This window comes from Muscardinus avellanarius (assembly GCF_963383645.1).
Source record: "Muscardinus avellanarius genome assembly, chromosome: X".
Classification (NCBI taxonomy): Eukaryota; Metazoa; Chordata; class Mammalia; order Rodentia; family Gliridae; genus Muscardinus; species Muscardinus avellanarius.
Window position 1 is genome coordinate 3,457,063 of NC_137792.1, and position 25,548 is coordinate 3,482,610.

General features: G+C 45.8%; 1 protein-coding gene across 1 annotated transcript in view; it reads left to right on the forward strand.

The window, feature by feature from the left end:
* Positions 1–25,548, forward strand: part of SHROOM2 (shroom family member 2) — a gene marked incomplete at both ends in the record, with an annotated part of 127,992 nt that overhangs the window by 83,159 nt on the left and 19,285 nt on the right. Inside the window, one exon of the mRNA XM_080719546.1 lies at positions 24,604–25,296. Coding sequence (XP_080575672.1) covers positions 24,604–25,296 — 693 coding nt within the window. The remainder of the gene's footprint in view (positions 1–24,603; positions 25,297–25,548) is intronic.

Sequence of the window (25,548 nt, forward strand, 5' to 3'; positions counted from 1 at the left end):
TTGTGGAGGCTGGCCTCAGACCTGCAATCTTTCTGTCTCAGCCTCCCGTGTACTGGGGTGACAGGTTGGGGCTACTGTGCCTGGCTAGAAAGTTCTTGCTATGCAGGGACTACTTGTGAAGACAACCCCAGCATCCCAGAAATGGTAAACGGCAGCTGTAGGGAGGAGGCGGTAACACGAGGCCGCCGGGTTTGTTTTTATGTCTTAATTTGCAACTACATTTCCCCCTTATATTTATGCCCACGTGGACTTCGGAAGCCCAGAGCCAGGGCAAGTGGCCACAGGTTTGTTTAGTTGTTGGTTTGGTCTCCTGACTCCACATTGGTCATTCAGAAGGAAGCATTGTTCTGGGCGTGGTGGTGCATGGCTGTGATCCCAGTACTTGGGAGGCTGAGACAGGAGGATCGCGCAGGTTCGAGGCCAGCCTCAAGTACTGAGTGGGGCTCTCAGCAACTTAGTGAGACCCTGTTTCCAAATAAAGTATAAAATAGGTCTGGGAGTATAGCCCGGAGGTAGAAAGCCTCTGGGTTCCACCTCCAGAATCACACACACACACACACACACACACACACACACACACACACACTAATAAAATAATAAAAAGAATAAAAAATCAGGGTTGGGGATGTCTCTCAGAGGTTGAATGCCCATGAGTTTCGTCACTAGTACTTCAAAAAAACAAAAACAAAAAAACAATCCAGCAATCAGTACTGTGAAGAAGAAGAAGAAGAAGAAGAAGAAGAAGAAGAAGAAGAAGAAGAAGAAGAAGTAGAAGTAGTAGTAGAAGGAGAAGAAGAAGAAACAATTTGCAAAGCCATTGCTGGCAATTGCTGGGGTCATCTTTGCCTTCTTTTAATTATTATTATTATTGTTGTTGTTATTTTGCTGTACTGGGGATGGAATCCAGGGGCATTCTATCTCCAAGCTACAGCCCCAGCCCTATTCTTTTAGTCTTTTTATTTATTTTATTTTATTTGAAACAGGGTCTCACTGAGTCACGAAGGGCCTTGCTAAGTAGCTGAGGCTGTCGGTGAACCTGATCTTCCAGTCTCCGCCTCCTGAATGCTGGGACTACCATGTCATGTGCCACCACACCCCCACACCCGGCCTGCCTTTTTTTTTTTTTTTTTACTTCCTGTGACCTCTCTTGATTCATTGTTTAGTTATGGGGCTTTCTTCTTGTTTCTAGAACCAAACCGTAACATGTCAGGTCTTTGATACATAATTTTTTTCTTTTCTTTCGTTTTTTTTTTTTTTTTTTTTTTTGCGGTACTGGGAATGAAACCCAGGGACATTCGACCTCCGAGCTACACCCCCTGCCCTACTTTTTATTCTTTATTTTGAAACCAGGTCTCACTGAGTTACAGAGGGCCTCACTAAATAGCTGAGGCTGTCCGTGAACCACGATCGTCCAGTCTCAGCCTCCCGAATGCTGGGATTACAAGCCTGCGTCACCATGCCTGGCTCCTATTTTTTATTCTTTATTTTGAAACAGGGTCTCACTGAGTTACAGAGGGCCTCACTAAATAGCTGAGGCCGTCTGCAAACCGCGATCCTCCAGTCTCGGCCTCCCAAATGCTGGGATGACAAGCGTGCGCCACCACGCCCGGCTATATTTGGTATTTTAAATGCTGTGTGTGTGTGTGTGTCGGGCGTGGTGGTGCACGCTTGTAATCCCCATGCTTGAGAGGCGGAGACAGGAGAATCGCGCAGGTTTGAAGCGAGCCTCACTGGCTTAAGAGACCCTGTTTCCAAATTAAAAAAAAAAAAAAAAAAAAAAAAAAAAAAATATATATATATATATATATATATATATATATATAATAGGTCTGGGAGTGTAGCCCTGAGGTAGAAGGGTTTCCAGGAACCCCAGTACCACAAAAAAAAAATGCAGTGTGTGTGTGTGTGTGTGTGTGTGTTGTGTTGCTGGGGATTGAATTGAGGTGCGTTCAGCCTTCGAGCTACACTCCCAGCCCTGTTTTATTTTATTGTGAAACAGGGGTCCCCTAGGCTGCTGAGAGTGTCACTGAGTTGCTGAGGCAGGTCTTGAATCGGTGACCCTCCTGTCTCGGCCTCCCAAGGCCTGGGTGACAGGGGTGCGCCACCACCCCAAGTGAGTACCGGCACTTTTGACTTAGGATATTTTCAGTGCGCAGTGAGTTCGCTGAGACATAATCTGATTGCACATTGTGGAATACTCAGGAAACAGTTTTGGGGGGCATAAGTATAATGACATGTTTAATGAGCCACCAGGTACTTAACTGGACTCCTGCGGTGTGTATGGCCCTGCAGTATGCATTGAATATTTGCGATATGGAGACAGGTTGGTCAGGTTGGTAATATCTGTATTTGGTAAAATAAGGTAGGGAGATGAGGCGGGCATGGTTGCGTACACCTGTTCCCCCAGCCCTATTTTTATTCTTTATTTTGAAACAGGGTCTCACTGAGTTACAAAGGACCTCGCTAAGTAGCTGAGGCTGGCTGTGAACCATGATTCTCTTGTCTCAGCCTCCCAAATGCTGGGATGACAAGCGTGCGCCACCACGCCCGGCTCTAAAATAGACTTTTGACCAACTTTTTTAACTTTGATTATGGCTGTGGAGTTGAACCAGGTATCATGTATGTTGAATGATCACTGAGAGTACTTAAAACGGTAAGACCACACATCAGCACAGTTGCTTTTCTACTTCTCATTTTTAAAATAGAAGCTGGTGAGCCGGGCGTGGTGGCGCATGCTCGTCATCCCAGCACTCGGGAGGCTGAGACAGGAGGATCGCGGTTCGTGGCCAGCCTCGGCTACTTAGTGAGGCCCTCTGCAACTCAGACCCTGTTTCAAAATAAAGAATTTAAAAAAATAGGGCTGGAGGTATGACTCAGAGGTAGAATGCCCCTGGGTTCCATCCCCAGTACCAAAAATAAAAAAATAAAAAATAAAATAGAAGCTGGTGTGTTGTGTACACCTATAACCCCACTACTTGGAAGGCGGAGACAAGAGGATCACAGGTTCGAAGCCAGCCTCAGCAACTTAGTGAGACCCTGTTTGAAAATTAAAAAAAAAAAAAAAATAGGACTTGGAGTATAACTTGCAGGTGCAACACCCCTGAGTTTCACCCTGGGTACCAAGAAGGAAAAAAATAAGGAAGGGGACTGGGGCTATAGCTCAAAGGTAGAATGCCCCTGGATTCAATCCCTAGTACTCCCAGGGTAAAAAAGAAGGAAAGAAAAGACAAAAAAGCACTTCTGCACGCTGGGAATGGAGGCTGCGTGCCTATAATCCCAGTACTTGGGAGGCTGAGATGGGAAGGTTGGAGGTCAACCTGGGCCACTTAGTGAGGCCCTCAGCAGCTCCACAAAGCTGTATTTCAAAAACAAAACCCAAGGCCGAGCGTGGTGGCGCACGCCTGTAATCCCAGTACTTGGGAGGCTGAGACAGGAGGATCGCGCAGGTTCGAGGCCAGCCTCAGCTACTGAGTGAGGCTCTCAGCAACTTAGTGAGACCCTGTTTCCAAATAAAATAGAAAGCCTCTGGGTTCCACCCCAGTACCACCAAAAAACAAAACAAAACAAAACATAGAGGGGCGGGGGATGTAGCTCAATGTAGAATGCCTCTGAGTTCAGTCCCTAGGACCACTAAAAAAGAAAAAAGAAAAAGAAAACCAGGAAACAAACAAACAAACCCGAGAAGCCTTAGGGGGCTTCCACAGTAGAGCGTCTGGAACGTTCGCCCTGAAACCAGAAGCGGCTGGACTGGGGGAGTGGACGGAGCCTGCGTGGACTTGTCACAGGCTGGCACGGAGCTCGCCCTTCCCAGCGCGGCTTTGGGGCTCCTGGGGCCTCGGCAGGGAGCTCTGGGAGAGAGGTCCAGCGGGAGCAGGCGGAGCAGGTAAGGGCCTCCCATCCATCCTCGGGCTGGCTTTTGTTTCGCTGTCCTTTGTCTTCGCTCACAGTGCGGGGCTTAGATCTGGCCAGGTCTGCAAACATTCCCGTTGTGCATTTTTTCTCCCGAAGAGGAAAAGCCGCGCAAGTGAGGGTGCACGTTCCCGCGGGCGTGCACGTGTGTGTGGGCATGCTCGCCTGGACTGCGTGTGTGCCTGTGGCTGCGTGCCATTTTCTGGAGCTTTGCTTTTCACAGCTGGCTAAAGCCACCTCGGAACTGGCAGCCAGGGCTCCCCGGCCCCTGCTGGTGGGGCTGGTAGCCCTGGGGATGTGACGCGGGGCCATTGCTCTGTGCATTCTGCAGATGGGTCACCCCGGGGGGCGGGCTGGAGGGCGCCTGTATCACAAGAACAGCTGTCTGCCTGCCTTTTCTTTTGCACTAGCAGTCACAAACAGGCGCTCTCACCCCCAGGCGCTGAGTGAGTGGTCCGGAGAAAATGGTGAGTAAGCCACAAACGAATGGGAGAGGGGAGCGGCGAAATCAGGTGTGTGCGCGTGGCCAAGACAAATGCCCCACAGAGCCGTTCACAAGTAGCCCACTGACTGCGGCACAGATTTTCCTATGCAGCAAATAGGATCGCCGGGGTCCTCCTTAGCGTTTTCTGCTTCTGACATTTTGTGCTGGGGATGGGGAAGAGGCATACCATTTCTTTGAGGCTGTCATTAGGCACGGGCTTGGGCGTTTTGGGCTGTGTGTTTTGTGTTTTGTGTTTTTTTTCTTGCCTTTGTGTGTGTGCGTATCTAAATAATTGGATCGCCTTTGTTGCATCAGTGGGAGCTTTTGTGCGTGTGGAGTGGGATGCCATTTTTGCAGGGAAGCAGCTGCAGAGATGTATGTACACACGCATGCATGCGCGCCACACGCGCGCCTGTGTCTCCTGACTCACGGAGGAGGTGGCATCTTGAATGCATGTTCGGGGGTTGCGCAGGCAGGGAGGAAGACAAGGGACGGCGCGTAAAGGTTTGCAGAAATCTGTCTGGTGCATTTACACCTGAGGAGTCTGCTGCCTGTTGACCGTCTTAGGATTTATAAAATAAATGAATGACTAATAGTGAATGTCTTAGCATGTCATAAAAATCTGAAGATGTGGTACAGATGTGTCGGATGGTTGGCATCTCTTTTTCTGTGCAAAACGGAACCTTTGCCTGCACGTTGTACAGGTATTTTTGATGATTTTTTTGTGGCAGGAAAGTATTACATGGGTGAGAGAAAAAGGACTACGTCTCTCTTTTGTCATGCATAATGGAAATATATATATATATATATATATATATATATATATATATATTTGTGGTACTGGAGGTGGAACTCAGGGGCTTTCTACCTCTGGGCTGTACTCCCAGACCTATTTTATATTTTATTTGGAAACAGGTGTCACTAAGTTGCTGAGAGCCTCACTCAGTAGCTGAGGCTGGCTTTGAACCTGCGCGATCCTCCTGTCTCAGTGAAACGGTGTTTCCTTACCAGGTTCTTGTCTACGGTGAGCGAAGAATGACACCCGCAGACCACAGGAAGGGGAGTAAATGGTTTATTGGAAGCAGCAGGGAATAGGGAAAAGTGGCCGAACACCCCAAAGGGGCCGTTGGAACTCTGGAGTCCAGCAGCTGCCTTCAGGACAATACTTGAGGGTAGCCCAAGCCAAGTGCTTTTGGTTGCAAGCTGCTTTCTCCCAGAGTCCACGCGATGTGCCAGAAAGGAATAGGGAAAGTGGCAGAACACCTCTAGGGCTATCGGGGCTCTGGTGCCCAGCAGCTGCCTTGAGGACAATACTTGAGGGTAGCCCAAGCCAAATGCCTTCAGTTGCAAGCTGCTTTCTCCCAGAGTCCACGTGATCTGCCAGAAAAGAAGTGCAGGTCACCCCTAGGGGCCTTGGTCAGCCTTGACGTCCAGCGGAGGCCTTCAGGTCACTACCTGAGTGTAGCCCGGGCCAAGTGCCTTCAGTTGCACCCCACCTTCTCTCAAAGCTAACGCGACCTGTGAGAGAGAGAGAAGGTCCCCAATGGGGAGGGGTTCCCAGAGAGGGAAAAAAAAACTTGGTGACTGCGCTAGGGGTTTATATATGTTTGCATGTCCTCTGGTGGTTGTGGTTGGAGTTTGGGATTCTGGGAATTCTGGGAAGCAGCTGTCAGAATTTGCATAGGGTATTTGCATGTCCTTTGAAGAATCTCCTTTCAGTAGGAGTGTCAGACTTGCTCCAGTGATGTCTCCTGGGTTTGTTGATTAGTAAACAGATGGTTTTGGGAACCTTTGATCCTTCTTATCTCTGAACCTTGAAAGAGCTGATCTCTTTTAGGAGGCTTGGAAGTTAATTAGTATTCGCTGCCCCTCAGGAAATTCAGGTTTTTTTTCTACCCGAGGCCTTTTCCCTATCTGCCTATTTATTTCTACCTCCTCATCAGCCTCCCAAGCGCAGGGATTACAAGCGTGCCCAGCTAGTGGAAAAATATTTTATATTTTCTCCCCCTCTCTGTCTTCCTCTGTTACACACACACACACACACACACACACACACACACACTATTAAGAAAAAACTTTGCAGGAGAATTCTCACTCACAGAGGCATACACAAAAGCAATTTTTTTTTTTTTTTTACAAAGAGTTCTAGAAACAGCCCTCCACGCGTGCGTTAGCTTTCTTAGGCGGCCAAAGCCAGAGTGTGTGGTCGCCCCCTTGAGTGACTGCTGGCCCTACCGGCTGGCGCGCGCGTTTGCATGGAGTGCCTCTTCCCCCAGCTGCCTCTGGCTTTGGGCACTGGAGAAGATACTGCACGTCGCCTTTGGATGCTTTTGCACGCCTCTCCTACCTCTCATTCTTTGCCTCCTGTGCACATAATACTAAGGTGTAAGATCCCCCGTGAGAATTAGTAGGAAGAAGCTGCCATTCTGTGTCCACCTGATTTCCGTGTCCTCCCCCGGCCCTCGGGCGATGGGAGTTCTCTCTGGCTGGCTTTTCCTAGAGCAGATCAACAGCCAGGTCATTTCTAGGAGGCCTGTAGACATTCCTGGATGTCGGAAGAGATCGAGAGTGATTTTATGATCCACCATCTGAGAGCATCTTTGGCAGAGCCCCTTTGAAAATTTCTTAAGAGTTCACGGTACCTTTTCACGTGCGCATCTTGGGTTTCACAAGGGGCGTTCTGCGTTCATTTCCCGCGAAGCCACTCGGGGCTGGAGTGGCTGGATGCTCCCCGCCGGCTGATGGGGGTTTTACAGGTGGTGTGGCTCATTTTCAATGGGGTGGGCTCCTGCCAGCTCGTGAGAAGACGTCTCACAGGCAACCTTGGCTTAAATATAGAACTGGTACAAGATGCCCAGGGTTATCATTTTATGAATGTTCACATCCCTTCTCCAGTGCAGTGAGGAGGGATATCAGTTTGGGCTTCCAGGCAGGTGAGGTACAGAGACCCGCCAGCGGGGCCCGAGCCCTCGGCGGCGTGTGCGAACTGCCTGACCTTTCTCACCCTCACTTTCTTCATCATGACATATAAGGAACTTGGATTAAAGTGTTCCTTTCTTTTCTTTTCTTTTCTTTTCTTTTCTTTTCTTTTCTTTTCTTTTCTTTTCTTTTTGTACAGGGGATTGAACCCAGGACATTCTATCTCTGAGTTACACTCCCAGCCCTTTCAATTTTTTTTTTTTTTCAGTACTGGGGATGGAACCCAGGCAGGGGCATTCTACCTCTGAGCTACACCCCCAGTCCTATTTTTTAGTCTTTATTTTGAAACAGGGCCTCACTGAGCTACAAAGGACCTCACTAAGTAGTTGAGGCTGTCTGCAAACCACAATCTTCCTGTCTCAGCCTCTTTTTAATCTTTATATTGAAATAGGGTCTTGCCAGGTTGCGGAGGCTGTCCTTGAACCTGGGATCCTCCTGTCTCAGCCTCCTGAGTACTGGGATGACAGGCATATGCCACCTGGATTAAAGTATTTCTGACTGAATTAAAATATTTCTCAAGTTCTTTTCATGATAGTTTTTATTCTTAGGAAGAGAAGCCAAGAATCTGAATTATATAATTCAAATGTACTCATTATGTAATTGTATAATTAAGATTATATAATCCAACCATGTAGATTCAATTACATAATTAAAATGATAGTCAAGCTGGGCACAGTAACTGTTCTGTAACTATACTGTAATCCCAGTACTTGGGAGACTGAGATGGGAGGATCACAGGTTCGAGACCAGTGGGCAATAATTTAGCAAGACCCTCTTTCAGAATAAAAATATAAAAACAAAGTTGGGTTCCCCAGGTTCCATCCCCAGTACCACACACACACACACACACACACACACACACCACACAATTAATTATATTTCCAGCCCCATGGACTGCTTTGTAATCCTATTATTTTGCTCATCACCGTTATCATTAACATATATGGAAAACATATAAGTACATACATGACACACACATGCATAATACCGTTGCTACCCAAGAACAAGTGAAGCGAGCTGTGGCCAGCAGACTCCGCTTTCTGCCAGCAGGGCTTGGTCGGAGGGAGTTAAAGCCACTTGGTGTGTGTGGTAAAGACTCATAAGGGCCCCACAGGCTTCTCCTGGATAAGGCTTGCGTGAAATTTGTTATTTTAATTATTTTGCCAGGAAATCTGGCCACTGGGCCTGGAATGTAGTTGGAGGCTATTAGATGGAGAATAACTAGAAATTCTTGAAATATATTTAACCTTGACACACATACCTGTATTTAACATATATATACCACATAACACTTAGGTATGTGTGTCTTATGTGTATATATGTATATGTGTACATATATAGATATCTTCCCTTCTTTTTTGTGGCACTGGAGGTTAAACCGGGGGGCATTGTACCTCTGAGCCATACCCCCGGCCCTATTTTTTTTTTTTTTTTTTTGGAAACTGGGTCTTGCTCAGCGGCCGAGGGTCTCTTTGCTAAGTTGCTGAGGCTGTCCTTGAACCCGCAATCCTTCTGTCTCAGCCTCCCAAGTATTGAGAATACAAGCACATGCCACCTCACCCAGCCAGATAAGTAATTAAATATCCAAACCCTCATGTACAATAAATAATTGAATTATATTGGGTAAATAATCACTTCCAAAGAGGGATGAGCTGAATAATAACCAAACAGTAGTCTGGGATGTGAGATTTTCAGAATCTGGGGTCACATGTCATAGTGACAGAATTAAGACACTTGAAGCGAATGATTTTCTATTAATTTAGGAATACCTGCTTTTCTAACCAGGTAACTAGATTATTAGTATTATTTTTGTACTGAAGATGGAACCCAGAGGCTAGATTCTACCTCCGAGCTACATCCCCAGCCCTATTTTTTAGTCTTTTTTTTTTTTATTTTTGAAACAGCCGGGCATGGTGGCGCACGCTCGTCATCCCCGCGCTTGGGAGGCGGAGACAGGAGGATCGCGCGGGTTCGAAGCCAGCCGCACTGGCTTAAGAGACCCTGTTTCCAAATAAAAATATAAAAATAGGTCTGGGAGTGTAGCCCGGAGGTAGAAGGGCTTCCAGGAACCCCAGTACCACCAAAAAAAAAAACAAAAAAACAAAAAAAAACCATTTTTTTTTTGAAACAGGGTCTCACTGAGTTGCAGGGGGCCTCACTAAGTAGCTGAGGCTGTCCGCGAACTGTGATCGTCCTGTCTGCCCTTCCCGAATGCTGGGATTATAAGCGTGCGCCACCGCGCCGGGCACCTCCGGCCCATTTTATTTCTTCATGTTGAAATGTGGTCTCGCTATGCTGCTGAGAGTCTTATTATGTTGCTGAGGCTGTCCTCCAATCTGCGATCCTCTCTCCACCTCCCAAGTACTGGAATGACAGTCCAGTACTGGAATGACAATGCCACCATGTCCAGCTTTAATATATGTTTTTGAGCATGGGTATGTACTAATCTGGGAACAGCTTCCTCAGTTGTAGTATACACTTTTTAATATTTCCTTTTTTAAAAGTCTATTTTTACTCATTAAAACTTTTTTTTATTAAGACTACGTGGACGTTTGGGGGAGCAGAAAGAGGAGTCTCATCCAGAGAGTCCACCGTGGAACAGCGTTGGTACCCTTCATGTGAGGTCCAAGCGCTTGTTAGTGAGGACAGAATCACACACTCTTTCGGTGGGTTGGACCATCATTTTAACAAAATAAACCTTTAGAATGACATTATAATTTAAACATCTATTGCCAGGAAGACAATATGATAAACCAAAGACTGTTAATCTTTCAGTGACAATTTTGAAATTTCAAATAAACTTAAACCTTTAGCAGTTTAAACCACATGAACTAAGGTGTTTTTCTTAGTTTTGTTTTTTACTCATTTAACATTTAACAAAGTTTTCTTTTAAGAACAAAAAGCTGCTGGAGATTGAGCTTCCAGGACTAAGCCATGTCAAAAATAAGCCTTTATTTGTAGGCCAAACAATAAAATCTTTGTCTCCGAGCCATCAGGCTAGAGTTATAATTTTGCTTTAAACATTGACCTTGGTCAGACAAAACTGACTTAGTCTAGTTAACACCAAGTGTTAAAACACAAACATCTGCACTTAGAAAAACTATCAAATAACTTGTTATAACAGTTTAGGCTAAAGATGGAAATTAAGCTGTATTAGTCTAATATTAAATTTCAATCATACAAAAGAATTTTAGTTTAAAGCCTCTATACCTTGTAAGACTATATCTCTGTATTTGAAGTTCCCATTTAAATCAAACATAAATAATCTTTTAGCAGATAGAAAATGGCCCAAAACTCTCTAAGGACACATGTGGGCAGTAAATGCCCCAAATTTCAAAGTGGGTGTGTGTCCCGTGTTGTTTGTATTGGTATTCACAGTTACATGAACATATGCCAATGTTTCAAATTCTGGTACATGAGTTACATCCATCTGCCAAACCATCAGAGGCTTTAAGCCCCTTGGGTTGACTCCCATCTTCTGTATCTTATGAGTAAGTGGACATTGTTCACAGACTTTAACAATTTGTCTAGCCTGTTTTCTAGTAATACGAAACATTCTTTTTAGAGCTAAAGCATTCTGATGATGCAATGCATGGCTTCTTTGTGCCTGCTCTATAACATTACTTATTGAAATTTCTCTTGTAAGCAAATCAGCCATAGCGTTTCCATGTGCTAATGGCCCAGGTAAATTAGAATGTCCAGCAATATGCGATATAAAAATTTTATTTTTATTTTTATTTTATTTTTTGAATGATTTTTTATAATTGTTACAAATTAATCTTTTGCTCCCAATGGGTTAAAGCTAACATGACAGCATAAATTTCTGGTTGCTGAGCGGAAAACTCTGAACTATGATGAATTATGGGTGGGTGGTCTGGCTGTTATTTAGTATATGGAATTACAATATTGTGCATTTCTCTTCCAAATATTTCTCTTGATCTATTTCTGGCCTTAATAATTAACTGACTACACAACAAAACATAAGAAGCCACCATTCTTACTTGTGTATCCCATTGCTTCTCATAGCTTATTTGCTTGACCTTGGCTTCCTGCAACCTCTCTTTTACCAAGGCCAATGCCCGCAACATTTCTGGAGTTAATTTCCTTTTTGATTTAGGATTTGGGTCTCCATTAAGAGCTTCATAAGGAACATGCAAATCACCTGTGGTAATTTTCAAGTAAGGTCTAACCCAATTTATATTCCCTAACAGTTTCTGCAAATCATTTAATATTTTTATTTTATCCAATTTAATATGCATTTTTGAGACATTATATACTCATCATATATTACTTTTCCTAAGTAATTTATAGGCCTATTTTGTTGTACTTTATCAGGTGCTATCTGTAGGCCATATTTAGTCAATTGTTGAAGCAAATGTGTAAGAATTTTTTCTACCATTTCTTTTTTAGAATGAGCTAACAAAATATCATCCATATAATGAATTATATAAGCATTTGAAAATTTTCTTCTAATTCCTACAGTTGCCTTATCTACAAATTTTTGGCACAAGGCCGGAGAATTTTTCATTCCTTGTGGCAGAACTTTTCACTAAAATTATTTTATAGGCTAAACATTATTCAAGAGAGGGAAGAAGAAAAACAAATCTTTGACCAACTTTGAAGAGATACAATTTTTTAAATCAATTATAGTAATTTTCCAATCTTGGAGTATAATGCCTCCATGAGTCTAAGAGTCTTATTAACATTTCTAAGATCAATTAACATTTTCTATTATTTATTTATTATTTTTATTTATTTATTTACTGTTTAAGGAATTTTTATTAAAGCAAGAATTTTATAATCCAAATTATGTTATTAATTTTATTACTTAGAACAAAACTGATATTTTGGGCTATTTCACAGTAAAGAATTACAAAATTAAAGAAAAAAATGCTTTAAATTTCTGTACTTTGCTTTAAATTCTTTTCTCCAGGGTCTATAAGACATTAATTTGTTCTTATATTTTACTATTTTTATGGGTTTTTGTTATTTTTGGTATTCGGTCAGATATGGGGAGGAATTAGCAATTAAGCTATATTTTTCTTTATCTCTATATTATTGGAAACATGTATCATGACAGAAATTACTTTTGTTGCTGCTACAACCAGAGTTTAACCCTACAGTATTTTTTGGAATTAGTGCCACATTTTCAAGATTTATTTTATGAAGATTATTAATAACTAATAATTGAGAATGAGGAGCTGGTAAATCTATAGCAGCACTCCCTTGCCTGGACACAGTAAGTGTCGGTATTTGTGACAAAGTTGCAGGAGTGGTCTTGTTTTTGATGGCTATATTTTTTTAAAGATTTTTTTTTTAATTTTAAGCTATTATTCAGAAAATGTCTCTCATTTGTTTGGGGCTGAAAGAACACCACCTATTAATTTTTCTGATTTTTTGTAATTTGCTTTTGTCCTTACCAAATTTAGATCACATTTATTTTTATTCATTAATTTACTCAAATATCTCCCCTCTTTATAACTAGGGCTTATTCTAGGGAGTGGCTGTTTTCCTCCCTTCAGTTCATCTTCTTTTACTTGCACTTCTTTTATTTTACTTTCTTTATTTTATATATCTTAGCTTCCCATAATTAGAACACTTTTGTTTATTCATGTGAATAGTTTTGCATCCTTTTTTATTTCAATTGCATCTATCTGGGCATTATGTTTTACTGTTTCTACGTTCTTACATGCTTTCACATAATTTAAATTTCTGCTTTTCTTAATGAGCCAAATAGCCGCTTGACAATATTTATTAAAGTTATTGAAAACTAGTTGCCTAATTAACATTTCTGACAATTTTGCATTCTTTTTTAGTTTTTTTTTTTTTGCTCTTTTTATTTATTTTTATTTTTAATAAAATCCTGCAGTTTCTAATTAAAAGAACTATATTCTTTGGTGGGTCCCTGTAAAATTTTTGTAGACGGCGTTCCCGTTTCTATTTCAGTTCTTTTGCCAATTTATAACAGCAGCTTCTCGAATCCAATACGGCTGCCACGGTTGTACATTTTTGACCTGAGTCTTTATGTCTAATTAAGCTGCAATTTCAGTAAAATAATTTATTTTGCCTTCTCACTGAGTCACATCTGCCATTGCAAATATTGTTGTCCTGTAAGGACCTGTTACTGTACAGAAATCACAAAGGATCCAGTTCTCTGCTCAAGAGTGTAAGAATTCAATGCAGTAATTAGAAATAAGCCCCCATAAAGCATGCATGTCTTTTTTGAAAGAAGAGATAGTATCAAAGTTAGACCCTCTCCAATTAGTTTGCTGCAGCAGATCAGGATTAAAAGCAACAGGAAAGGTGAAAGCTAGTCCCAAAATTTAAAAGACCTAAGTTTTGGCAGAACTGGATCCACTCTTTGTTCAAAAGGTTGTATGGTGTATATGCATTTTTTTCCCCCACCACAGGGGCCAAAATGGAAGTGAGTGCTGGCACCATGGCACCCATTCCAATTTCTTTTCCTGGGCTTTCTGATTTTTAGCATGATCTAGATTTTTCTCTGACAATTTATATACATGAAGCAATTTTTCAGTTTCACTTTCCTGTATCAAAAACCATGCCATCAGTTTGTTGAATGATAATTCTAATTAAAGACTAAATGACCCACCATTAGGGGGAGGTGTTTCTCCTCTTGCCAACAGGCTTTCATAATATATATGTATGTTCCATATTTCTTTCTTTAGAGTTCCTTCGTAGGAAGACAAGGAATGTATTCTATTGCTAATTTATAGCAATTTTGCAATTCTTCTGGTGATGTCTTTATCTTATATTGCTTTAAAAGATGATGTACTAATTTTGTAAAGGGATTCTTACTCACTTGATTTCCCATACTGCTTCCTGGTGCTTTCTTAGCACATCTGTTATTAGCTTTCTTATGATTATCTTTGCAATCTTTACTCATGTGTCCTAATTGATCTCATGGGAAATGTACCTCTTTTATATATGAATTAAATGTTTGTTCTTTCGTGGCTACAGCATACATCATTTCCTGAATGACTGCTGGTGAAGCATTTATGCTTCGTGACTATTACATAATTGTCTCACCTTCTACAGTTGGTGAGCCTTTACCAATGAGCCTGCAGCACTCTGGCGAGGGCCTATCCTTTGCCTGAAAATTAAAGAAATAAAAGAGATAGCTTACCTTTCAGGATTCGGTCAGAAAAATTCACGCTAGGGGGCCATCTGCGACAGACTGGCTCAATCGGGAATAATAAATCCAGCACTGAATATGGCCACTGAGTCCGTTCGGAACCGAGTTTTCTCAGAAAGGTGGGCAAAGGCTTCGGGTGCAGTTCTGCAGCCACTTATCTGCAGCAATTTTTTCCCTTTTTATGAAATAAACTCCTTTAAGTTCCTATTCACGGCACTAAAAGTGGAGATTCCTCTCCGGGAAAGAATCTGACATGGACAAATGCCTCTAGTGCAATTGACACTGTATTACAAGAACCCAGAAAATTTATATCCTTCACCAGTGAGATTAATAGTAAAAAAAAAAAAAATAAGTGTAATCACCACAAAACAATAGTGAAGGACATGTAAACAAAGTAAAAAGACACTAGTCCGCATCGGCATTAAAGAGATTAGCTCCAGATCCTGTGACCAAATCCAGCCCCCTGTCCTTGAGCCCCCTGCTCTTGCAGACAGGCGGTTCGAAAGGGCAAATTCCAGAAGGCACAGGCACGCCCAGGGCTTGGAGAATTCTGCCTCTCATGGAATCTCCTTTAACTCTTTTTGGAACTTTCCGTTCCTAGGGCTTAGTCCATATGGCAGGCATGGGGAGATATGGCGATCCAAGGGTATGCGATGGAGGTCTCCCAGGTTTCATCTGCATTGCCATCTAAAGTCTGAAAGCTTAAACAAGCTCACAACACAGTTTAGCAGATAAACACCAAAAATAACATGAAGTTTTTAGATTTAGTTGTCAGATGTACTTCTCTAGCTGCTGAGCACTTTTCCTCAAATGACAGGCTTAGAAGCTTATTCCTCTTTTAATAATCCATTTTCCTATCACAAACCCTCTGCAACTTCCTTTTCTTTTCTTTTCTTTCTTTTTTTTTTTTTTTTTTGGTGGTACTGGGGTTCCTGGAAGCCCTTCTACCTCCGGGCTACACTCCCAGACCTATTTTATATTTCTGAAACAGGGTCTCTTACGCCAGCGCGGCTGGCTTCGAACCTGCGCGATCCTCCTGTCTCCGCCTCCCAAGCACGGGGATTACAAGCGTGCGCCACCACGCCTGGCCTCCTTTTCTTTTCTGATTACCCTGATTCTCTCTTTCCCATTTGGGACAATCTTAGGATAAGCTCTTCTTCATACAAAATGCTTTCTTATTCTCACCATAGTTCCTTTCTTTCACACTTACACATTTATTATATCTGTCCTTTGTTCTGACATATTCATTTCTTAACCACGTGGCACCTCCCTGTCTCGGGCAGCACACATACTGGGTGTAAAGGTCAAGAATCTTCCTAGCCTTTGGCTCTATTGTATTGGGCAGTATTAGCTGCTCATCAACTAGGCTGCTTTGATGTCACACACAAAGTTTATCTTCTCTGTATCTAGGCTGGATCACAAGGAGAGGGGTAGAGGCACCGGTTGCCTCCCTTGCAAGTTTTTAGGGCTAATGACTTCAGCTGACTCTTAAGGCTTTTACTATAGGTTAATGATTAGAATGAAGGTCAGAGATAGAGGGGAAATCTGCGTTTATAATTGCTGTGACTGGAATGCTTCCACAGCATCTGAATTCTGACTAGATTTTATTACCATTTGAGCAAAGCCGAGGGCATTTAGAGGCTTAGACAAATTACTGGAAAATTTATTTTCCACGGACTCAGTTTCTCTCACAGTCCTGATCTTACATCACCGGAGCAATTCGTGTGGAAAGTTAAAAGGATCATTACCAAAAGAATAGTAGTTATGAAAGAATATCTAAGAGTCGGGGAGTACTTTGGCCGGAGACAACACTTCCCTTCGGGGCTCTGCTTTCTTTAAGCTTAGCCAATTTCTTGCGTGGGAAATATCTCCATGCAGATGCCGAGGAAAAGGAAGTAGAGGTGGCAGGCCGGCGTGGTGGCGCACACTTGTAATCCCAGCATTTGGGAGGCTGAGACAGGAGGATCGCAGTTCGTGGCCAGCCTCAGCTGCTTAGTGAGGCCTTTTGCAATGCAGTGAGACCCTGTTTCAATATAAAGAATAAAAATAGGTCTTTCAGAGGTAGAATGCCCCTGGTTTCCATCCCCAGTACTGCAAAAAAAAGAAGGAGGAGCAGGAGGAGGAGGAAGAGGAAGAGGAGGAGGAGGAGGAGGAGGAGGAGGAGGAGGAGAAGGAGAAGAAGAAGAAGAAGAAGAAGAAGAAGAAGAAGAAGAAGAAGAAGAAGAAGAAGAAGAAGTAGTAGTGGTAGTGGTAGTGGTAGTGGTGGTGGTGGTGGTGGTGGTGGTGGTGGTGGTGGTGGTGGTGGTGGTGTGGGGTGGCTCCTGAATTACAGCCATCCCTTAATACTTGGTGTGGTAGACAGGATACTCCAGGGTCCCAACCCCACAGCCCCTGTCCTGATCCCCAGAACTGTGAATATAAAATTTCACACCACACTAAGGTACATTTTGTTTTGTCTGGGTATTAGGGATTGACCCCAGGCATTCTACCTCCAAGCTACACCTCAGTCCTTTTTTCCTAATGTTTTATTTGGATGCAGGGGCTTGCTAAATTGCTGAGGGGCTCCTTAAGTGGCCAAGGCTATCTTCCGACTTGTTATCCTCCTGCCCCAGTCTCCTGTTTGCTGGGATTTTAGGCCGGTGCCACCACGCCTGGCCAGGGATGCTGCTTCCACTCTAGTGCACAGGACAGCCCTCAACTCCCAAGAGTGATTTGGCCTCAAACCATGAAAGTTCCCAGATGGAGAAACCATAGTGTTGTGAAGGAAAGAACATGAGGATCTCTAGGAAAATAAACTGCTTATTATTATGCAAAACATGAACATAACTTTATACATGGACCTAATGTTATCTACAATAAACAGTAAACGTCTAACTATACAGTGTGGGTGCACCGGCCCACCTTCCTGGTAAGCCTGGTCCAGGGAGAAGGCCAGAGCGGGCTAGTGGGGCCGTTCAGGGTCTTGAGATGAGCAGTCTCTTCAGTGTGGGCTCCTCAGGTCAGGAGAGGTGGTCTAGGGGTGGCAGATGTGTCAGCCAGGTGCTCCTGGGAGATAGTGCAGGTAGGAGTCAGTAAGATATGATTTCTGGGCCTTTTGACTTCTCCTTCTCTTTTTCTCCTCCTCCTCCTCCTCCTTCTCTGCCTCCCACCGCCTCCTCCTCCTCCTCCTCTGCCCTCCTCTTCCTCTTCCTCCTCCTCCTCCTCCTCCTCCTCTTCCTCCTCCTCCTCTTGCAGTTCCTGGGGAGGGGGATAAGGTTTTTCTTTTTCTAGCTCAGCAGCCAAGTATGTGGGATAGTGTTTTGCGATGTTGTAGATCCAGTGGCAGGCAGGACATTGGACTGGAATGATGGTGTCCTGTCTTGGGAGGTCCTCTGGGCTCAGTATGGGCAGCGGTCCAGGCCGGGGCATTACAGTACAGACCATTTCCTTACTGTAGACCACCGGCTTGAAGGCAGAGGGCCTGGGCCCTGGGCTCTGCCTGCTCCTCTTGGGCTCGGGATCCTCAAAGCAGAGCGGTCCCTCCGCCTTCCTCTTCCCTTGGCCTTTCTGAGCCAGGGCCTTGAGCACCACCTCCTTGGCGCAGGGGTCCTGGACGGGCTGCTGCCGGGGCCACCTGGAGAGGCTCCCTGGGCGCCGAGGGGGGTGGACTTGCACCTTGCCCAGGTCTCTGGGCCATCGCGGGCTCCGGGCCTTCCGCGCCCTATGCATCAGGTAATGCTGGCGAGCTTGGATGAGGTCCGGCCTGAGGAGCAGCCAGGCGGGCAGGCGATGGGGTCGGTGCCTCGCAGGCCGGGGATTGATGGCTCTCAGGACGCTGGCGACCAAGGATCCGGTGGCAGCCCTGCCCCGCAGCGGCGGCAGGCGGCTGCGGGGAGCTCCTCCCGGGTCCAGGGGAAGGCGGGCGGGCCTGGCGCGGATCCTGGGGTCCAGGGGAAGGCGGGCGGGCCTGGGCCTGCACCAGAGAGGCTGGCGGTGCCGGCCGAAGGGCGGCAGGGCGGCTCTAAGCCTGCCCAGGTAACCCCGCAGGTGCCTGCTCAGGGAGACGCCCATGACGGTGGGATCCCTATCTTCCAGTGGAGCTGTGGTTCCCAATGTCCGTTGTCAAGGCAGCTCAAGCGCACAGAACTCCAAGCGGCCTTCGCAACGGGCAGCGCGTGGGACCCTCGGCCAGTGTGGTGGGGGCGGGGCGGCATTGTCCGCGGAGGACCGGGATGATGGAGCCTCTCTCCTCCCGATGTCTGTGCCCAGACACAGCTCCACCTGCACAGAGGGGCTTCACACCTGCCTGCATTTTTGTGTGTGTGTGTGTGGCACCGAAGGTTGAACTCAGGGGCATTCTACTTCTGACTACACCCCCTTCCCCAGCCCTATTTTATTTTTTATTTGGAAAGAGGGTCTAAGTAGCTAAGGGACCTTGGGAAGTTGCTGAGGCTGGCTGGAAACCTGTGATCTTGTCTCAGCCTCCCCAGTACTGGTATAAACAGGCATGCGCCACCATGCGCGGCTCTTTCTTCCTCTCTGAACATTAATGCTATTTCTTCTCTTTCATTTCTACAGGATATCTTGCAGTAAATGGAAGCACATTTTCCACTAGTAGCTGAAAAATGTCTGACTTCAAAAACAGTGTGCAAGGGCTTCTGGGCAGTTGATCGTAGTGCTTGTATTTGGAGGTCTACTAAAGGCTATGCGTGACCACTGTTTTTGTTGTTGTCTGTCTGTTTGGTTTTTGTTTGTTTGTTTGTTTGTTTGTTTTGTGGTACTGGCAATTTACCCCAGGGGCATTCTACCTCTGTTCTACACTCTCAGCCCTATTTTTTATTCTTTATTTTTAATTTCTTCTTATTTGTGGTACTGGGGGTGGAACCCAGGGGCTTTCTACTCTGGGCTATACGCCCAGACCCATTTTATACTCTATTTGGAAGCAGGGTCTCATTAAGTTGCTGAGAGCCTCGCTCAGTAGCTGAGGCTGGCTTTGAACCTGCACGATCCTCCTGTCTCAACCTCTAAAATACTGAGATTCCAAGCGTGTGCCTGAGATTACACGATGTTTGATAGTGAGATCTATGGATATTGGAGAACAGCATCTCTCAGTGGGTTTCCTTGGCTTTTGTGTCCTGAATTTAAACGTGAGAGCAGCCAGCTCCAAGATGTCCTGAGGAGGCCGTGTGGAAGTGTGGGATTGCTTCTGAATGTCGCTCCTAAAGCAATCCTTTAGAGTTGCTGTGGTAGACGGGATACCCCAGTATCTCCACCCCACAGCCCCTGCCCTGATCCCCAGAACTGTGACTGTAAGACTGAGTAAAAAAGCAATTGTGTTAGCCGGGCATGTGTGGTGGTGCATGCTTGTAATCCCAGCATTCAGGAGGCTGAAACCAGAGGATCACAGGTCAGCAAGAAGCCTCAGCTACTTAGCAAGGCCCTTTGCAATTCAGTGAGACCCTGTTTCAAAATTTAAAAGACTAAAAAAATAGGGCTGGGATGTAGCTTGGAGGTACAATGCCTTGGGTTCCATACCCAGTATCGCAAAGGAAAAAAAAGGGGGGGGGAATTGTGTTGCTACTTAAAAAAAAACAAACATATATATATATGTACACACACACACACACACACACACACACACACATGGCATTTTACCTCTGACCTTTTTAAAATGCTTTTTATTTGGAAACAAGGTCTTTGCCATGTGGCTGACAGTCTTGCTAAGTGGCTGAAGCTGTCCTTGAACCTGGGATCCTCCTCTCTCGGCCTCCCAATTTCAGTCCTTTTTTTTCCCTTTTTTGGTATATGTATCTGTGACTCAATATTCCTGGATTCTTATCATCTGGGTCAGTTAAAACCAGTTAGTCATGAAGGGTCCGAGACAAGCCCACCACCCCAAATAACGAAGGACACTTAGAGATGCAAGAGACAGCGAGGTTCATTGTGCTGCAGCTCTTTCCCGGCCAGCCAGGGGTCAAAACCCAGACAGCACTCACCAGTCACCTCACAGGGGATTATAGGCTGCCAGAGAGTGGCCCTGGCCCAGCCGCAGCCCCTTTAGTAGGCGAGGGAGTTCGGTCGAGGGTCAACCCCGAGCTCACTGAAAGCTCTGAATTCAAAGAGGGGGTGGTCGCACACGTCAGAGCCCGCCAAAGGCATATCCAATCATATAAACTTGTAAACAAGTACAGCCAATGATTTTAAAAGCAAGCATACTCATACTTAATGCACAGCAAATGATTTTACAGAGCTGTCTTCCTATGTCATTGTGCCAAGGGCCAGCCTATCTCCCTTATGCTGGGCTTGCTAGTGCCGCCTCTGGCCTGCAGATGGTCTAGCAGATAGCAAAAACTTAAGCAGATTGAGATGAAAAACAGGAACTTGTCAGTGCCCAGCAGCCTAGCTAAGATAACACACTCCTTCCTACATTCTCCCATTTTACAGAAGCAATGATTTAAGCTGATCAGGATGAAAAACAGGAACTTGTCAGTAACTGCTTGTCACTTTAGTTGCCGCATTCAATATCTTTACATTTCTCACATCACTCTTAACATTATTCTATCTCAAGTAACTTATAGAGCTATCTTTGCTAAACTTTCATGCTGTGGGGGGAACCTCTGCTCACATATTCCCAAAGAGGTCAGTTCGTGGTTAAAAGCTTCCTGGAACAGAGAACTTGTGAAATACTTTCAACTTTCTTCAGCCTTCCTATTCCAAAAGCATATTTCAAAAGCAAAGCATACTTCTAAACTTTTCAAAATTCATTCCTTTACAGGCTTTTTATCTCTTTTTAAACCTAGGCCGCATCTTCACGTAAGCAGAGTACAGGAGCTAAAGTTCAAGAAATTCATAAAAGACACTTACACCCACACATTTCTCAAGAAAAACTATCCTACGACTTTTACTCAAAAACACTATCAAAACACTTATTTTTCTATTCCAAAGTCATTCTTTTCTTCGCACTCGTTACTATCCTATTTTCCTATTTCTTGTCCTTTAATCTCACCTAACATCACCTTATACTCTAAGTCCTAATTCCTCTTCCACACCTAACACTATCCTGTATTGTTCATCTGAATCTTCATGGGCTGGGGTCTTTTCTACTCTCCTAGTCCCTCGCAGTAAGCCGGGCGTGGTGGCGCGCGCTTGTCATCCCAGCATTCGGGAGGCTGAGACCGGAGGATCGCGGTTCGCGGACAGCCTCAGCTACTTAGTGAGGCCCTCTGCAACTCAGTGAGACCCGGTTTCAAAGTAAAGACTAAAATATAGGGCTGGGGGTGTTGCTCGGAGGTCAAATGCTGCTGGGTTCCATCCCCAGTACCGCCAAAAAAAAAAAAAAAGTAATTTTACAGTGTCGACTTTGCAAGCTTGGGGTAGAGTCTGCCATGGGTGAGGTGGGGAGTGTGTGCTAGGTTTCTAGGGTGGAAGCCATGTTGCTGCACACACTACTGCCCTAGGGCACACAGCCCTCGAATCCCCGACCGAGTACCTCTTTAGTAAGGCTGAAAGGAGCCCTGGAGCCCTTTGAGCAGGAGAGAAGCCAGGAGCCAGCTCAAGGTCTGGCTTTTAGTGGATCTGTTGCTCCGAGTCATCACTTAGAATGCGTTGTTAGCCAGGCATAGTGATGCACGCTGTAATCCCAGCATTTGGGAGGCCGAGATGGGAGGATCGCAGGTCTGAGGCCAGCCTGGGCAATGTAGCAAGACCCTGTTCCAAAATAAAAAAGAAAATAGGGCTGGGGGTGTAACTCAAAGGTAGAACACTCCTGGGGTCGGTCCCTAGACACTCACTCTCTGTCTCTTACACACACACACACACACACACACACACACACACACACACACACCATGGTCAGTTTGACAGTGATCTAATGTCATTCTGTGTTTTGTAACCAAACAGCTGCTCAACTGGGATTGCTACTCGAGCCATTCATTGTTAGGTAGAAGTTAATTTGCTAAAACTTTGAATGTGTCCGTGGTGCCTCCCTGTCGATACCTGAGCTGCCTTGCGATGGGCTGATCGTTTCTTGTGCTCTTGAGGTGGGTGTTGGTTGCGATGTTTCCTAAGCTGTGTCTCCAGCCTCCACGGAACAGACACACGCCCTGTTTCAGGGCTCATCAAGGTAGAGCTCGTCTGTCCTCCAGATGTCAGGCCTTCAGCTCTGGCCCTGGCCTGTAGCGTCCAGCTTCCTCTGTGCCTACAGTTGGTGCAGGGGAGGTAGGAGACAGCAGTTCCTGACACTGTTTGCAGTGTCCATTACTCCTGGTGGGGCCCTGGCAGGGACCTTCCTCCTCCCTTAGCTCAGGACATACATAGCAAGCCTGCCACCCACAGGGAGCAAGATGCCATGTACCCATCCATAGCACCCAGACCACCAAGTGTCAAGTGTCATGGACTGCTCCGGGACATCAGTTCAGAGACAGGTGCGTCTCATGGGCCTTGAGACGGCGCTGGCGTGGGGGAATCCACTCTTCTGCTTGCTAGCGAATAGGCTATGTCTCTTACTGGTACTTATGTTCATCTACTGGCTCTCTCTTTTTTGCCCTTGTTGGGTCGTGTTTAATAATTTAGGGGGAGCCGGGCATGGTGGCGCACGCTTGTCATCCCTGCGCTTGGGAGGCGGAGACAGGAGGATCACACAGGTTGGAAGCCAGCCACGCTGGCTTAAGAGACACTGTTTCCAAATAAAAAGTATAAAAAAGGTCTGGGAGTGTAGCCCAGAGGTAGAAGGGTTTCTAGGAACCCCAGTACCACCAAAATAAATAAATAAATAAATAATAATAATTCAGGGGTCGCCAGGTGTGGTGGCGCACGCTTGTACTCCCCGCGCTTGAGAGGCTGAGACAGGAAGATCGCGCAGGTTCGAAGCCAGCCTCAGATACTTAGTGAGGCTCTCAGCAACTTAGTGACATCCTGTTTCTAAATAAAGTATAAAATAGGTCTGGGAGTGTAGCCTGGAGGTAGAAAACCCCTGGGTTCCATTTCCAGTACCACATACACAAAAAGAAAGAAAGAAAGAAAGAAAGAAAGAAAGAAAGAAAGAAAGAAAGAAAGAAAGATCTGCCTCTATGTATATTGTAGTTTTCCATAAGCACATTTACTGCAACTCAAATAATCTTGAATATAGCTGTATATGAGAATATTCACAAACATGATTTTCTTTTTTCGTTTTGGTTCTGGGGTAGAATCCAGGGGTGTTCAACCTCTGAGGTATGCCCCCAGCCCTTTTTATTTTTTCATTTTAAAGCAGGGTCTGGCTAAGTTGCTGAAGCTGGCTGCCCAGCTACGATCCTCCCGTCTCAGCCTTCCAAGTAGCGGGACTACAGGCGTGTGCCACCTGGCTACAGGTGTACCGCTACGTGTACCACCACGCCTGGCTACAAACATGGCTTTATAAAATGTTTGTGTAACTTTTTCAATTAGAAGATGCAGGCCACGTTTACATCTGTGTTACTGGCCTGCGTGTGCATGCGTCTTTAATGACTCATGTTGCATTGTATAACCTGCCAACAGATAGCCTCACGTCGTCCACCGTAGATCAGGGGTCGTCACCCTGCAGTGGGGCGGACAGGCGGGGATGAGGTGTGGGAAAATGTCTATGGATTTAACTCCTGTATCTGTCAGCTGCTTCAAGCAAAATACCTGACAAGAGCAACTTAGAGGAGGAAATATCAATTTTGACTCAAGGTTTTGGAGGTCAGTCCATTGTCAGCAACCTCCAAGCATCATGCGGCCATCCAGGAAGTAGAGAGTGAAACAAAGGGACCCAGGGACAGAGGTGTCCCCAAGGCCATGATCCGCTCACCTACTTCCTCCAGGCATGGCCCACCTGCCTACAGTTCCCATGCTGTAAATCCACTCAAATTATAATCCCTCAGCGGGGTAATCCACACGAGGGCTCTGACCTCGTGATTCCATCACTGCATCTCTGAACATGGGTGCATTCTCTACCACTTGAGCTTTTGGGGGGCTTCCAAATCCAACCCACAGCAAGTCCTTGGCATGGTTTAAGGGGATTCTCAAGATACGGGTGTCGGTGCTTGTAGAGAGAAGGCATCAATGGCAATCCTTCATTAATTTTTTTTCGTCCTTCCTCCAGACAAGCAGATGTGCAGTTCCCGGAAGTCCATCCAGTAAGACCGCAGGACCCACCCAATCAGGACCCATGGATCCCGTCCACATCGTCTGAGTCACCCCACACTCAGGAAACCCCAGCACCACCCCGAGAGGGCCGGGGCCGAGCGGGGACTCTACCTTGTGATTATAGGTACTCAGAGGAGAACGAGCAGGCAGACGCGGGAACGCAAGGCCAGGACGCCCCTTCTCCCTTACAAGCTCAGGGACAGGACTCGCAGCCAGTGAGCACGGCCCCTGTGCTCCCCAAGAGGCCAGCCCCGCAGAGGCCGCCACCACCCAAGCGCGAGCCCAGGAAGCTGAGGGCCCCCGACAGCACAGCCGCAGACACGCACCTGGCCGTCCCTAGCAAGCCCTTCCCATCGCTGCCCCCCGCGTCCCTGGATGCAGGTGTAACACAGCTGCCACTCTCGCCAAGCCCGTCTGTGTTGAGCGGTGCACAGCCCCAGGACACTGCTAAGGTCTCTGCGCGCGAGTGTGATAGTCAGCATGTGAGTGAGGACACGTCCTGTCCCGGGCCAGAAGCAGCGCTCCCTTCCACGTCCCAGCACCTGCGGCCGCCCGCCATGGAATCCTCGCGCTCCCCCTCGCCTCAGTTCGCCCCCCAGAAGCTGACAGACAAACCTCCCCTGCTCATTCAGGATGAGAACTCCACAAGGTACTTGACCTTCACCCCTTTCCCCAGGTGCTGCTTCAATGCACCCTTCCTGGGTGGTTTGCAGATGGTGCCTGCTTCAGTTTAAAACACTGGGTTTGAAGTTGGTCCTGGGGAGCTGGGCCTAGTGGCACACACCTGTAATCCTAGCACTTGGGAGGCTGAGACAGGAGGATTGCACAGGTTCGAAGCCAGCCTCAGCTACATAGTGAGGCTCTCAGCAACTTAGTGAGACCCTGTTTCCAAATAAAATAT